General features: G+C 47.1%; 1 protein-coding gene across 1 annotated transcript in view; it reads right to left on the minus strand.

The window, feature by feature from the left end:
- The window catches only part of POMT2 (protein O-mannosyltransferase 2), a 35,860-nt gene extending 20,542 nt beyond the window's left edge, over positions 1-15,318 (minus strand). Inside the window, exons 1-8 of the mRNA XM_019552067.1 lie at positions 14,833-15,318; positions 12,646-12,730; positions 10,524-10,628; positions 9,833-9,941; positions 8,862-8,970; positions 6,529-6,688; positions 4,943-5,049; positions 1,558-1,640 (exon numbers count right to left, since the gene is read on the minus strand). Coding sequence (XP_019407612.1) covers positions 1,558-1,640; positions 4,943-5,049; positions 6,529-6,688; positions 8,862-8,970; positions 9,833-9,941; positions 10,524-10,628; positions 12,646-12,730; positions 14,833-15,215 — 1,141 coding nt within the window. The 5' untranslated portion in view covers positions 15,216-15,318. The remainder of the gene's footprint in view (positions 1-1,557; positions 1,641-4,942; positions 5,050-6,528; positions 6,689-8,861; positions 8,971-9,832; positions 9,942-10,523; positions 10,629-12,645; positions 12,731-14,832) is intronic.
- Between the last annotated feature and the right edge of the window lie 665 nt (positions 15,319-15,983).

The raw sequence follows: 15,983 nt of genomic DNA on the forward strand, positions 1-15,983 counted from the left end.
CTTACTATCAGCTAGTGGAGGCTAGATGTACACCTTGCTGGGGTCATTTGACCCCAGTATTCTTTCCTGCCATGGCAGGGGGTCGGACTTGATGATCTGCTCAGGTCCCTTCTGACCCTAGAAACTATGAAACTAACCTACTACTTACAAACTATTATTAAACACTTCCAGCAATCCAGCAATACTGCAGAACTAGAGTAACACACAACATCTGCTTTTGGAGAAAGAGCACAGAAAGGAGATTATACCAACAGAACATTTTTTCTTTTGATTTTTTTGATTATTTTGAATAAGTAGAAGTCCAGGGGTTTTTTTCTTTAAAGAGCATAATCAACTATGACCTAAGTAATTCTAAAAAAAACCAGTTTCATATCCTGCACATGCCCGAATCCTCCTGCCAATGTTTGTTGTTTTAGAACCTAACCTTCTCCCCACTTTATCCCCCCACTTTGTTTTTCTTTCCCCTATTGCTATCAGAAAGACTCATATAAGCAATAGGAAAAAATGTCAGACTGACTACATAGGGGGATGTAGGGAACTGATTACATGTACTCACACTGCTGTCAAATACACAAAGCAAAGCTCTCTCTCATCATTAATTCCTAGGAAGCTTTCTTGGAGTAGCCAAGAGTGATCCAGATACTCAGCCTCAGTACTTTGTGCCCTTCAGCTGTTCACAGGAGATATTAAAACAAGCTTAACTAGCTGCCAACTAGCCCCTAGCACAGCAGACATGGCTGGAGAAAGGGAGAAAATTTGGCCGGAGCACCACTGCACTCTGGCAGTCCCCTGCTACTGGAACAGGGGACAGTTGGGCAAAAGCTGAAGCGAAGCAGTGCTAAAGCTGCTTTAAATGGCATGAGCAAAATCTATGGTCCTAACTCTGGATCTGAGAACCACAAAATAACATAAAGCCAACTTTAGCTTCCCTAATTAATAGCTTATTTAGTCTTAAAAGCTTTTAACAAATCCATTACCATCATATAGCCAATCACCAGTTTGATCAGTTGGCTATCTGCTGTACCCAGCTTTACATTAAATACAGCTCAGCTGGACCTAAGGCTCTGATTCCAAGTATGTATTCTGAGTTCACATTTTCAGTGTAAGCCCTTCTCTTGCACAGATGGATACAAATCCAACACGCATCATGTTATCCGACACCTAAAACAAATAAGGGAAACTGCCAAGTCTTGTTTCATTGATCCAAGCAGAGTAAAAGACAAAAAAGCAAGGCAAAAGCAGCAGTGGCAAAAAAAATAATCCAAACCGTAACCATTTCTTAAATATTATTAAAAAATATAGAAAAGAAACTTGGAACAAGGCACTGGATCAGGCACGTATGCCTTAAGCTTCTGATGAATAAGATGACCCTGAAGAAAGGCGCAGGGATCTAACCTTGAGAACGCAGGCTTTATTTGGACTGACCCAGCTGTCAAACTGACCCACTGGCTTACGAGGGGTTTGGATTTCAAGACTGTTATGTTTTGTTTTGCCTGTATGGTGATGTTGATTGCATTAGTCTGAGCTGTTTATTCTCCAAAGGTCCTGAACACTTACGCTCTGGAATGGAGACATTGTGAAGATTGTTCCCAATCAGCCGGGACTGAAAGGCAGAGCTGTAGAACCCATCACCAGGTCCACTAGAAGAGAGCAAAGAATGTACAGACCATGAGTCTATGGGAATGTATAAGCTAGGAATTAAATCATTTTTAAGCAAGAAATGCAAAACCACTAGTCCAGGGGTCAGCAACCCCTGGCATGCATGCCGAGCGTGGTATATGAGGCCATTTTGCTTGGCACACCGTGGCCAGCCCTGGCTCCACATAGCTGCTGCTAGCGATGGAGCCCGGGCTGCTCCCAGCAGGGCTTGCAGCATCCCAGCTGCCTGTTGGGAGCAGCCCGGGATTCCGGCTGGAAGCAGGTCCCCAGAGCCGGGGCCAGCTGCAGCCGTGAGGCTCTGAACAGCTGTGCCGGGCTTCGGCATCAGCTTTGCACCGGCACATGCAGGTGGTGAGGGAGGGGGCTGAGGCAGCACAGCCCTGGTCTCTCCCCACTCCCGGCACAGAGGTGATGAGCCCAGCTGCCCGCTGCAGCTGCCCAGATCCCAGGCTGGCTACAAACAGCTGCGCCGGGCTCATCACCTCCATGCTGGGAGTTGGGGAGAGACCAGGGCTGCGCTGCCTCAGCCCCCTCCCCAACCACCTGTTCCCAGGCGTGCCTGCACATGCCAGTATGGAGCTGATGCCAGAGCCCGGACCCCAGCACAGCTGTTTGGAGCCTCCTGGCTGCAGCTGGCCCCGGCTCTGGGGAGCTTCTGCCCGCCGGGATCCCAGACTGCTCCCAGCAGGCAGCTGGGATGCTACAAGCCCTGCTGGGAGCAGCCTGGGCTTCAGCAGCTACCCAGAGCCAGGGTAGCTGCTGGCAGCCACAGAGCCCGAGCTGTGGGGCATGGGCTTTGAGTGGAAGGCAAAGGGCAGTAGGGCTGGGGGGGGGGGCAGGGACACAAGCAGGGCATCCTGCCACATACCCCTTGCCCTCATTTTGTTTTTCTGCCATGCTGGCACCCAGCACCTTCCAAGGTAGGTATTGTGGTGTTTTTCGGCACTCCGACCAAAAAACATGGCCTACCCCTGCACTAGTCAGCCTCAAAATACAGACAAGAGAGGGACCTAAGTTCCATGAGGTGCCTAGCTCTCACATGTAGTGGCAAAAGATACCTGTATATACTCCTGCAAGCAGTTTTCAACAGCCTCAAGGATTTCAAGACATCAAAGGCCATCAAAAGCCTCACCCTTTTAGTTCCGCACAAGGTACAGTAATTTTCTTTCTATGACACATAATGTTGATTCACTGTCACCTTGGGCAAGTCAGAATCCTTCTCAGTGGCCACTAGAGGCCCACAACAGTCAAGATGGTTTTGGTGAGACCACTAGACTCACGCCTTCAAGCTCAGGGAGTAAAGATAACAAATAGCTTATTTATTTTTAAGTACCTCTTAAGTTCTCCTTCTATTGCCACCATATGGGCAATTACCACCTTGATCACTTTACTATCCACTGTACCCATTCCACATGTACTGACAGCTGTTCTACCTTTAGAGTGTGGCCCATCATTATACAGCCCTCCTTATTCTTTTTCATTGGAAACGCATAATGTGGGCGCAGGGAACTGGAGTGGAGTTTCTCTCACTGGAAACACTTAACATAATGTGGGTAGTGCTAATCAAAACATTTTGCAAAGGTGGACTGTTTCCAAAAAGTCTTCCTTGGAAAGTTTTTGGTCCACAGAACAGAGGAGGAGAGAGAAAGAAAGTCTGGTTGGGACAATGGCTTGGGATGCAGAAAACCTGTGTTTAAGCATCCATTCTACTTGACTGGAGGGAACTGGGATGGAAAACTTTTCTGATTTGGACAGAGTGGGGACTTAAATATAGTTCCCCAAAACCCAAGTTCATAGTCTGACAATCAGACCACAGAGTGGGGACTGACACACACTCACCCAGGGGCAGATCCAGGATTTCTCAAAGGACAGTGGAGGAGCAGTGGTCTGCGTTGCAACCCCTGGCTTCCAGCCTCCTCTACCCCCACCAGTGAGGGCAGACTTTTTAAAGACCCTAAAGCAGGTGAAAATTCTCCCTCCCTTACCCTTCCTGCTCAGGACCACTCCCTCTCCTCCCACCTTTCCTTTTCTTCCCCTCCCCCACCATTCCCCTGCCTGTCCCTGCTACCTTCTCCACTGCTCCAGGACAGCAAAGAGCATGCAGAGCTGAGTGGAGGCTGGGTTCAGCTGGGGAGGGAAAGGGGCAGAGTAAGAGAAGAGTAGTTGCTTCTACCCTGCTGGGAACAGGCACTGGGAGGGGGAACCCACCATCTACCCCTGCTGCCATTGTTCCCAGCTGAGCCCAGCACCCACCAGTGGGCAGAAACAGCTCTAGTGCTTTTCTGCCACTGAAAGAGCAAGAAAGGCAGGTGGGGAAGGGAAGGAAAGAGCATGCCTTTGAGCAGGAGGGAGGATTTTCACCAGCATTAGGGACCTGAAAAAGTACCCAGAGGCTCCTGTGGTGTGGTGCAATCCAAAATGAGGGTATAGCCACACTACTGCACCCCCTCTGGATAGGTCCCTGCCTTGCCCTCCCCTCTGCCCTCCTTCCCCACCCTTCCTGTTTGTAATGAAAAAGAACCATAGTTCAAACTTGGCTCCAGTACAGAATGAAATTAATGTCTGAAAATCAGTAGTTGCCACAAAGCAGAACTGTTATCCTTTGGTCAACTCCAAGCACAGGTTCTACTGAAAAAAGAACTTTGTTTTCTGTAAAAAGGCACCTACACCCTCTGACATAATCTAATTAGTGGCACTGAAGGGACAGTTATATATTTAAAGTACTAGCCTAGGATGAAGTCAGGGCTCTTGTCCCAGCTCTTCTAATGGCTTGTGTTATGGCTTTGTGTAAGTCACTTTCCCTACCCATTAAAAGGGTATAAATATGTTGAATAATATGGAGAAAGGGGAGCTGTTGATCTTAAAATTATGGTAATTTCTGCAAAGCAGGACAGGACCACTGAGTTAGTTGCTATTTCTCACTATTTAAAAGTATACATGAAAAACCTACCACATGCACTATCAGCTTTAAATAATCTATATGCATCTATCCACAATGGGGCTGCAACACAGTCTGGCACTGGCAGCATGTTAAAGCATAGTCCAACTGTTAATTTGACCTCGGTGCTCTGCACACACAGACCATCTAAGAACGATATTTTAGTCCAGGCAGAGTCTTTAGTCTAAGACATGGCTTCTGACTTCTAACACTAAAACGTTACCAGAAAAAAAAACAAAAAAACAGTCAAGAGAGTTAAAATAGTGATTCCCAATTCAAAGGGCAGGGGGTAATTTTCCTCCTATGATAAGGAAGAAAACTAAGAGAAACACGCTTGAGAAATACCTTTTATTTAATATTGCAAAATGAACAGCAAACAGAGCCATGTAAAGGGAAAGAGGCAGCAGGATGAGGCAGAGCACTCGTGCCAGCAAGTGTTTCCCAAACATGATCTGCAACAGAAACAGTTCAGATTAATTGCAGCCACTGCAGGAATGCCCCTGAATGGGACTGCAAAGCACATCTCTCTTGCAGGTTACTCTTCACACAGAGCGCTGGGAACATAAGAGCTAAGCAGTTCCTTGGCAGGCTGCAAGATTTCTACCAACAAAGATTTTTTTTAGGAAAGAATATGAGGTGCTAGTTCAGGAAATCACTGGATTTCCAAAAAACATTACTTGTAAACAGACAAAAATCAGTTCCACAGCTAATACAGAGATAAATTATTTGTGCTGATAGGCTTTTCCGTTACTAGTCCTTTTGCTAATAATGGTTGCCAAATGTTTAATTATTCAGCAAGCGCCTCTCTTCTGTCGTCAATGGATTTCTTTACACATTTTAAGACTTGGAGCTCTCCTTCTTTGCTGCCAGCAGCACAAATGAAATCACTCTGCAGCCGTCTGCTGGCAGAAAGCTTACACATGATGGATTTGTTCCATTTCAAATACAATTAACTGACTGTATGTGCAAGAAGCACTTCCCTGGAGCTGAAACACCGCAGCTTTGCAGCCCATATCGATTCACATTAATCAGCGAAAACAAATCACATGGGGGCGGGGGGGGCTAGGAAACAGCATTTATGAAACTTAAAAGGACAAAACCAGCAAGGGGAAGAAAATAAATTTCTGAGCTCAGAAACAGGCTGGGATAAGAAGAGAATTAAACATTTTTTTCCAAAAGTGTGCTTCTGAACAAGCTGCCAGATCTTAAAAACTGCATCAGAGGACAAGATACCAGATTTCACAGCTTTAAGCACTAGGTGCAAGATTTTAATCCATAGCACCCAACATGTTTTTTCGTGAAATGATTCTACTGGCAATTTACCTGAACCCCAAAAACTAAACTAAATTTGTATAAAATGAAGCAATCTAGGACTGCCTTCATCTTCAGTGCATCGGGATAAGCTACGGAGACTGCAAGTCACAGCATACCCTGCAGATGAGCCACAGGATCGTGCTGGAGCACTTAGATTTTTAGTCCATGCAGGTTGCATCATTGTACCGAAAATTAAGACAGCATCAAGTTGTTTCATTATAAGCAAATTAGATTCTGCAAATTAGGAACATCTAGGTCTTATGTTTTCTTTAGAAGGCCATGTTGTAGGATTCTGGACCACCTACAGACATGTTTGATATATATTTGCAGCCTAGAGTGAAATAAAATGTACCCAGTTCAAAAGGTCAGTTTCCTCTGGTAAACAATGGCAGTGCTTCCAATACACCCCTGTAGCATTACATCCCACCAATATATAGCTTTTAAACTCACAAAATGACAATCTATGCATTATAACTTTCATTTCTAGTTACCATCTGGCACTGAAGGACCTAAAATAGCAGCGAAGTTCTGGTACTAAGCTGTTTTCATAAATATTAAAAGCAGGGAAGTCGATAAAGAAAAAAGAACTAACAAAAAGAAAAGTTCACAATACTCACCAGTGACAGGCTGAGATCCCCCAGCAAATCCCACAGATCAGAGATCGTGTTCAGTCCAACCAAGATCACTACAAAGAGGCCAACAAACTTCACCCCCATCGCTCCAGCAAGGTTCACCCCAGTCAGACTCAGCCAGAACCACCAAGGGAGAGAGAAGGGCCTGCACAACAGATGGAGCAGGTCACTGGTGAGACAGTGGCTATGAGCACAAAGAACAGCATACTGAAAAAACAAAGGACACCATCTGCTTGCTCAGAGCAGGCCCTGGGCCTCTGCACAACCTGTTACAGCAGCCATCTCTTCCACTTCTCAGGAATCACTCACTGGTTTTATTTTCATGTGTGCAAAGAGACTATTGCCAATGCCTAGAGACCCCTGTGTCTCCTCTTCATAGAATAGGATTCAAATCCAAGGCTATAACCTGACATAACTGTTTGGAGCAAGGCCCAAGCCTCTTATGTATGGGACTGAGAAGAATACAAAGATTCTTCTTCTCCGAGCTGCCACAGACACTCGAAGAACTAAGCAGTGTAGGATAAAATAAAGTGTGCATAGAAAGATGCCAGAAAGATGTGGGGACAGAATATCTTCCTATGTGCAGCTAGCAACAAAGGCACAGTGCTGCACACACAGCATTTGGGGGCAGTGACAACTTCCAGTCGCTGTTATGTGCAATTGTGTTTGCGCAGCTGCCAGCAGCAGCTGCTTTTTATTGCCTCCCTTCAGGTAGTGCCTAGGGTGAGAATGCCCAGTGCTATTCCACTGCTGGTACCACCCTTGCTATGGTACTGTGTACACCACAAAGTTAATTAGCACAAAGTGGGGGAAAAAACAAAAGTTATAAGAAGACTAAAATCAAATATGAGAGAAGACATGAAAAAGGTGGATGAAACCCTTTTAACTCTCTACCGCTGACTCTGCCTCTGGGTGTCTACGCCGTCCTTCAACCACAAGCTACACCAGCAACTAACCAGAAGGCAGTGGCCATTCACATTTATGTAAAATAAAGCAGATATTCACCTCCCTGAATAAAGAGACATGGGAACATGTCAGGTTTCAGCATATAGTGCTGCATCTTGAGCTGGTCAGATGCAACACTGGGTAGTGGGTAGGATAGTCTGTAGTCTCTACAGGTCATAGCTCCTTTGTTATAGATGAAGATGGCTGCACACAGCATTACATGGCTTCACAAGTCATGTTTCAGCCATGCCTACAACAGTCACACCAAGGCTGGCACAGTTGATCATGCAGCACATTTGATACAGTGCAAAAGGCCATGAATTAGTGCATCTTTCCTTTACTGGACCAACTATATAGTTGGGAAAGGTATTGGTCAGGTCACCTGAGGAAGGTACCAGATGCTCAAAACTGTGTCCAACAGTTCTCTTAACTACGCAGTTGGTTCCATAAAAGGTATCAAAAAAAGCCTTGGCTCTTGGACATTTCCTGGACCATCACAGCTACAGCACTCCAACCCTACTACAGCTTTCTATACTTTCATATCATCTGATTCTGGTTCTATTGTGTGAAAGTGTCCTGTGCGGCCCCATCATACAAAAGCTTTCCAGCATCCCCCAAAATGTCCTGTATAAGCAAGATCACACTGTTTGAATTTGCATCCATCAATCTGCCTGGAAATTTTATCAGATTCATTCAGAAATGTCATAAACATACTTCCAAAAAAATTCAGGGGAACCAACTGCTGTAAGTTATACTATTGACATTTCAGCCAGAAGGATTTTATAAGTGTCAATGGACTTGTGAAGAAGCAGAGCTCCCTTGATCTGGCACTGATGAAAGTAAAGCAAGATGACGCATCAAAACTCTTATTATTAGAGAGCAAACCAGGTGGAAAAAACTGCTCTCATCTTTCATTGAGCTGACCTGAGCACATGATGACCCCCAACTGGTTTCTTTTCATGTTATATGGGGTTCAATATTCTAATTTTTACTTTCAAACTTTCTACACGACTGCATACCATCAATAGTCCTGTTAATATTTCTCTCATCACAAATTCTAGTCAGTCCTCTCTCCTAAATCTTTCTGTCTCATGGCCTTGACTTTTTCTATTGTCATAAACAACTGTGTTCAAAATAATCTTTATTCCTGTCATGGGCCAAATAACCTTCCTTCATTCCCCTTCTACTCATTTGTCCCACTTAGCCCTGCTACAGCATCCCAAATTCAGAAATCACATACTCCCACTGTTAAGACTGAGCCCTGTTCTGTTCAAATTCAACTAAATTCTTTTGCATTGGCATCTTCTCTCTTTGTCCAAGCATGAAGGGACAAACTTCTATAGTATACTCAAAAAAAAAAATCACCATCTTACCGATCTGCACAGGAGTTATATTTGACCATACTCAGCACAGCTGCCATGATGAAAAACATCAAAATGGGATCAAGCAGAATATACTGGGACAGTGTAATGCAACCTGTATCTGAAAAAAGACACACCAAGAGATGCCTCAGTTACAAAGCTAAACTACAGCTTAGTAAATCAATTAGCTTACTTAGTCAAGGGCAATACTGGAAATGGAAACAAGGCTTTTTCCAAATGATATTACACAGCGCTGTGAACTGCCAAGCAGGAAATACGGTATGAATGGAAATGTTATAGTAAGCAGCAATCTTTCCGCAAAGCCAATACTGAAATCGCACACCAGCACAACACCAGGGGATGCTGTGAAGCTCAGAAGACTATCTTTCAGGTGATACAAAAATGAATTTAAAAACCATGCCATGAGTGGAGGATATTAAAAACCCTGTGTTGTGTTTGCAGGCGTTAGTGTGTTAATACCAACATCCTGGAGAAGCCCTGATTCAGGTAATTTCAATTTTGTCTGTTTCAATCCTTCATTGTATTTTTGATTCTACACAGAATCTTTATTCACTTCCTACCTTCAACTGTAACACACTGTTAAACAGCTGATATATCTCTCATCAGAGATGCATTTAGGTGGTCGACAAAGTTCGATATCTATCCTGTATACAGTTTTTTAAATTAAGCGTAAATATGTTCCACTGCTTAAGTGAGGAATAACACAGAACTACTTATAAATTAGATCAGGCTGTGAAATGCTCTGGGAGCACTTTGAATGAAAAGCCAGTTATTCAGCTCCTAGAAGAGAGGCATTGTCTACAATCTCTCGACAGTGTCTCCTTGTGGACAGATGACCTAAGACTCCAGGAAAGGAAAGTATCTGAGCAGTCAACCTGCCTTCAGGATGGCTTCTACAACAGTTAGTCCTTCCTCCCCAGCTGAACTGTTCAGGTTCTCCAGGTGGACACATGAACTCTTACCAAAAATCAGGATGAAAGCTGACAGCAATGCTGCTGGCAATGACTTGGACAGTTCCAGCACTGTGAGGTAGACAAAGGGAACCAGGCAGGAACCAAGGAATGCACAGAACTGCATTGAAAGAAGGGAGAGAGAGAAATGTTGGGCTCCTCAAAAGATGACAGTGAACACACCTGCCAAACTAAAGATAACATCGTTCAGAGAATATCAATTGTACAAACAGTTCAACACTTACAGATGCTAGTAACAAGGTTTATTTTCTTGTTTCTTTCTAGACATAATAAACCATCTATATAAGCATCTTACAAGTAGCTTCATGACTCATTCAGAATCAATGCATCCTAATTTCATCCTGGCCAGATGACTGAACAGGGAACTTGAAGGTGAAATGTGGGTTTCACCTCACCACCCGACTGGACATGACAACATGATGCTGGACAGAGGTGGCGCGTATTCTATCCAACAAATTCCAGGACCAATCTATTGAGACAGATGAGGTGCGAGAGTGAAAATGTAGCAAGTATCAGTAAAAATCTCCCATCTTCAAACTCTGAAGGAACATAACAGTCTGAACTGAGGAGCCAAAAATAAGGCGGGAAACTTGCATTTCCACCAAAAGAAGAGTCTACTTTCCTTCAGTGATTTGTTTTCACTTTTGAGCTGATGGTCAGGCTCTGGCCTATAGATTCTTACCCCTCTCATGCCGATGTAGTTATGCTGCTCATATCTGTCCCCAGGTTTTTGGAAAGGAAATGTGCCATCATACCCACTCAGATAGCCAGCAAGTCCTATTAGCATCTGAAAGCAAAAGAAAAAAAAACATGGTGAGTGAAACCACCTCAGAAGAAGGGGTTTCACTCCAGCTGCAAGGAAGATGCCCATGACATCCCAGATATACCTAGCTACTATCTGATTACTGTTTGGACACTTTGGGAACAGCATTCATGCTGGGACTGTACAAATGATCCGATAGGCACGATAATAATCTTGGCCAGCAGTCAGAGGCAGATCCAGGATTTTATGAAAGGGGATGCAGGAGCAGCAACCAGCACTGCAGGGATGGCTGCACCTCTGCTCCCAGACTTGTCCCCATCCATGGGAGCTGCAGTCAGCGACTTTAAGTTGCCAAAGCAGGTTATAATTCCACACCTTCCCCTCCCTACTCATACTCTCCTCCCTTCCCCATACCTACTGCTGCCACTATCTCTGCTGTACCAGGGCTGAGGGGAGCTCCAGAGCCAGTCCAGCAGCACTACACAAGGGCAGGTTCAGCCCAGGACATCAGTGGTGCTGGGCAGCTTCACCATCCCAGCAGCTGCTCTTGGGCTAGCAGGGAACACCTGGGGAGAACCAGGCAGGCGAACCCACCTGCCCACTACTACTGCTCTCCTGGGCTGAGCCCAGTGCCCACACAGCCCAGCTGGTACAGGACAGGAGCTTCTCTTGTCCCTGGGACAGCAGGAACAATAGCAGTCAGGAGAACAGAAAGGAAGGGAGCAGGGAGGAGAATAGAAGGGATGTTCCTCCGAGCATAGAGCAGTGAGGCAGGAATTCTTACTTTATTTGGGAACTTTGATTCAGGGATGGCTACAGTAGGGGGCTGCAGTGAGGGCTGCAGTATATTTATTTATTTAGTTTTAAACAAACTTAAAAAAATCTCCAGCTACTGCTCCTGCTGTGAGACCAGAAAGGGGGGTGCAGCTGTGCCACCACACCACTCTGGATCTGCCCCTGTCAGTGGTGCTCAACCATGGCAATTCATACTGCCACCACTCCCCTACCACCAAATTTTTGGACCCCTGGGTAGAGTCCTGGACTGGATGACATGGCCCCATGGGCAAGAGATTGAGCACCGCTGAGGCAGGCTCATAAGATCCCCTCATCTGACAAGTGGGAAGCTTTCCCAGTTGAGGTAGGGACTTAAAACATTAATAGCTGCAGAACTTAAGTTTGCAATAAAAAAAAAAATGTTGTAGCTCTTATGTAACCAACCCCTGCAGCAAAATTCCTGAGCTAGCAAAGAGCAGTGGTTCATAGTGTTATCAAGTAGCAATAAAGCGAAATTAACATGATGACAGTCAGTTTCATGGAAGCTATTATGCTGCCTGCAGGAAAAACTGAAATGGACAACGACCACATTTTTAGGAAGGATTGAAATGTTAGGAGATCTCCATTCTGAGTGTATTCAACCCCAATTATGTACTAACTGTTATGTGCACCACTGAAGACTCTGAAATGAGTTCTGACCTTAATAAGGTGTTTGGCTGCAGAACAGTAACTAGCCTATGCACTTATAGATACTCACATAATTGCTATCCTCATCCACCAACAAAATGTATCTTTTCTTAAATGAATATTTTAAGAATGAACCAAGTAATAGGTATGTTCAACTGGCCTCTAGATTACATTGCTCAAAAAACAGAGTACTGCTTATCAGTCGACAGGGCACTTTATTCAGGTTGACGCTAGTTAAACCACTTGATGTGCAAGTACTTGGCAAACACACATAAGCAGACCTACAGCCCGTTTATGCATCTTTTAGTATCGTACTCTCTCTCAGAACAAATAAGGGCTTCCCAACACCCAACTTTTAGCAATCTGCTGACTCTACCATTTTGGGCATTTCCCATAAAGAAAAAAAGCACTGGTCACATCCTTAGCAGGTGGCCAGATGTTCTGAGGTTCCTGCTAGACTGACATTAAACATAACACAGAAACTGATCCTCCTCCTATCTTTTGACCTGAAGGGAGAGATAGGCTTTGCTTCAGCTGCTCCAATGACTCCTGTATGGAAGATCTGAAAAGAGTTGTTCACCTTCCCCAGAGGTGGGTGGACGTCAAAGAAGAAGGTCCGGTTAATGTAGTAACTTCCCATCTTGCCAAAATGAGTTTCATCCCAACTAGAAAAAGAACAGAAAAATGTGCTCAGGAAGAGAAGGTAACCCAACACCCAGAGATGTCTTCTACTAGTGCCTAAATATTATCATCTCTAAACTAGACTGGCAACACTCTGTACATGGGAGCACACAGTAAACCCAAAAATAAACTGAAACTGGTGGAAAACATGTTAAGACTACTTATTAAATAAGTTCTCACCATAAATATGGCATAAATTCTGTGCAATGTTCTTCACAAATACAACATCCAGGACCTGCCTAGTCTTTCAAAAGCTGAAAGGTTTTTTGGCCTTTTACTAACAGGCTGCCCACATGAGATACAGCACCCTTCCAGTACCATATTGACACAGTGGAGAGCAGCAGAAAGTGCCCAACATGAGTCCACTCAATCTATAAGAGAGTGTTTGCCATGAAGATTTCTCAGTATCGGAAGCCCCCTCATCAGGAGGGTTATGTGGTCCTTCCAGGCTTTCAGCAAAGCTCCATAGTGCAAGCCCAGGGATGGGGTGGCTTTGGAAATTAGGTTTTTGAAGGGGAACAAGAAGAGTCAAAAATGTTGATCTGCAATGGACCTGTTGACTGGTTTGCATAACAGAAACGAAAATGTGCTGCTGCTGCCATTTAATTTTTCTAATGATTGTTGCAATGTATTTTTATTAACTGGAAAGGCACTTGCAGCCCAGGAGTCATCTTTATACTGTTATATTTAAGCTAGTAGAGAGTAACAAGTGTCAAAGTATAGCAGGAATGGGCAATTATTTCAGGCGGAGGGCCACTTACCCAGCTGTTGAGGGCCGCATGGGTAGCCCCGCCCCTTGACAGGTGCCCTGGCCTCTGGGTGGGCAGCAGCAGCAAACACTGCCTGGCCCGGCAAGCTCAGGAGGCCACAGCTGCTGCTGCCAGAGCAGCCCTGACAGGCGATCCTGGAGCCAGCGCAGGGCGCAGGCTGGCAGCAGGGGCAGGTTACAAGCTGGTGCTAAGCACGAGGGGAGTAGCTCCTCCCCTGCCCTGGGGCCAGCGCCCCACGCTGCAGCCACTCGCAGCCTGCCTGGGGCTGCCTGTGCGGGCTCTGGACACCCAGTGTGAGCTGCGAGCAGCTGCAGCAGAGAGTGCCAGCTATGGGGCAGGGGAGGGGCCATTTCCCCAGGGTGTGGCCCCCAACTTACCTGAGTTTCTGGCATGGGGTACCCAAATGGTCCCAGGCAAGAAGACTGGGAGGGTGGGGTGGGGAGGCTGCCAGGCTTCCCCTGGGTCCTACTGCCCCTGGCTCCTGTCATTTTTTTTTTTCCATGAACCAAAGACAGATAAATATTAACTTTCTTAATTTTTTAGGGGCCCCACGGGTCGGATAGAATGGCCTTGTGGGCCAGATCTGGCCCCTGGGCTGTATTTTGCCTACCCCTGTGCTATAGCCATGACGTCCAGGAAATCTGCAAGAGACCAGAATTTTGGTGGGTGATGTCTTTTACTGCACCAGCAGCATGGTTGGGACAGACTAGGACAAGCTGCCTCAACGACGGGTACTGCAATACCCAAAGGCGTAAGCCTATCCTAACAGTACAGTGAGTCTGACAGAAAACATCACCCACTAAAGCCCTTGCCTAAAAATGCAGCACATCAGTTCACCACAGGGAAGTTACACCGGACGCAGGCTCAGCCCCTAGGTTAGGCCTCGCACCTCGGCTCTGTGCATTCGCCTTGTCTGCCCAGGTGCAAGTCACAGTGGTGGGGATCGCTGCCTTGGGCCATGTACTACACTGTGGCACCAGACAATACAGCTGGCAGCTAACGAGAGCTAAGGCCAAGCCTGCCCAGGAGACCAGGGTGAGCCTGTACAAAAGGCTCCCAGGAGCCACAAGACCAGTAGGAGCGCTCTTCCCCTTTCCCGCCGAGCACGCAGCCAACCACAAAGCAGCTGCGGGCCCCAGGGCATAACGCACTGCGGGGGACTGGGCAGAATCGCCCCGTAGCACCGTGGGGCTGTAGATTGGCAGAGGCATCCGCCAATCCAGCGCGAGGCCCCGCCCACAACCCCAGGCCCCGCCCCCTCGAACTTGGTCTACCCCGAACAGCCGCCCCGTTACCATAACAGTGAGGTGCCTCACCAGACGTGCGGCGGCTGCGGCAGGCGGTAGAAACGGGAGGCGAAGCCCAGGACGGTGACGAAGCCCAGCGCGGCCCAGCCCCCGCCCACATCGCCTAGGGCGGCCAAAGCGGGCGCGGAATCAGGGCAGCGGCTCTGTCCCTCGGCCGGCACGCGGGACTCCCGCTGCCTCAGCGCTCCGCAGCGCGGGCCCGGCTCGGCCTGGCCGCCCCGCAGCGCCCGCGGCATCCGCAATCCCACCTCAGGCCCTGGCCGGGCTCCCTCTTGCACGGCACCACGGGAAACAGAGTCCATGCTGCAAGTCATCACGGGAGATGGCGTCGCAGGGCATGCTGGGGGATGAGTGCCTGGGCTCATCGCGTGGCGCCGGGAGACTCCGCGCATGAGCGGAGAGCACCTTGTGCAAACGCTGGACAGCTGGAGTTGGCCTGATCTGACGTCACCCGCTGCCTGGAAACCCCTGAGGGGGGGGGGGTGGCTCTCGGGCTGTGCTGCACCCGTTGCGGGGGCCGCCGCGTACATTTGTTTCCCAGCAAAAAGAAAGCAGGAACCTTGCCACGGCCACGTGGCTGCGGGGGGATGGAAGCAAAAGCAAAAATGAGATTATTGGAACTGTGCAAAACACAGGGTGAAAGCATTGAGCGATGCGGGGCCTCGAGGCCTGTTGTCATCAGAGAAACGTGCCTCTCCCTCAGGCACCCACAGCCTTGAGCATCTTCACCGAGCCTTCACCAACAATTATGTCCTCACCCGAGCTGATGTTTCACCAGAAGTTATTTCTGTGCCCAGGTTGATGTTTTTTAGCTAGAGTTAAAAGCTGTCTGCTGATCTGTCAGCTAGGAGCAAAGTTACCGTATTTTTCAGACCATAAGACGCACTTTTTTCCCCCCAAAAGTGGGGGGAAAACGAGGGTGCGTCTTATGGTCCGAAGGTGTGGTACCCCAGAACATTTGTTTGCGGTCCCATGTGCCCGCTTACTGCCCGCTGTCGTTCCCATGCTGTGGATTGCTGTGTGTGGGGGGAAAGTCCCGCCTCCTGGAGTCTCAATGTCAGTCAGTCAGGTCACATGATCGGCACAACGCACGCTGTGTGTGTGTGTGTGTGTGTGTGTGTGTGTGTGTGTGTGTGTGTGTGTGTGTGTGTGTGTGTGTG

The sequence above is a fragment of the Crocodylus porosus genome, unplaced genomic scaffold (assembly GCF_001723895.1).
Source record: "Crocodylus porosus isolate Cpor-Errol unplaced genomic scaffold, CroPor_comp1, whole genome shotgun sequence".
NCBI classification, from domain to species: Eukaryota; Metazoa; Chordata; order Crocodylia; family Crocodylidae; genus Crocodylus; species Crocodylus porosus.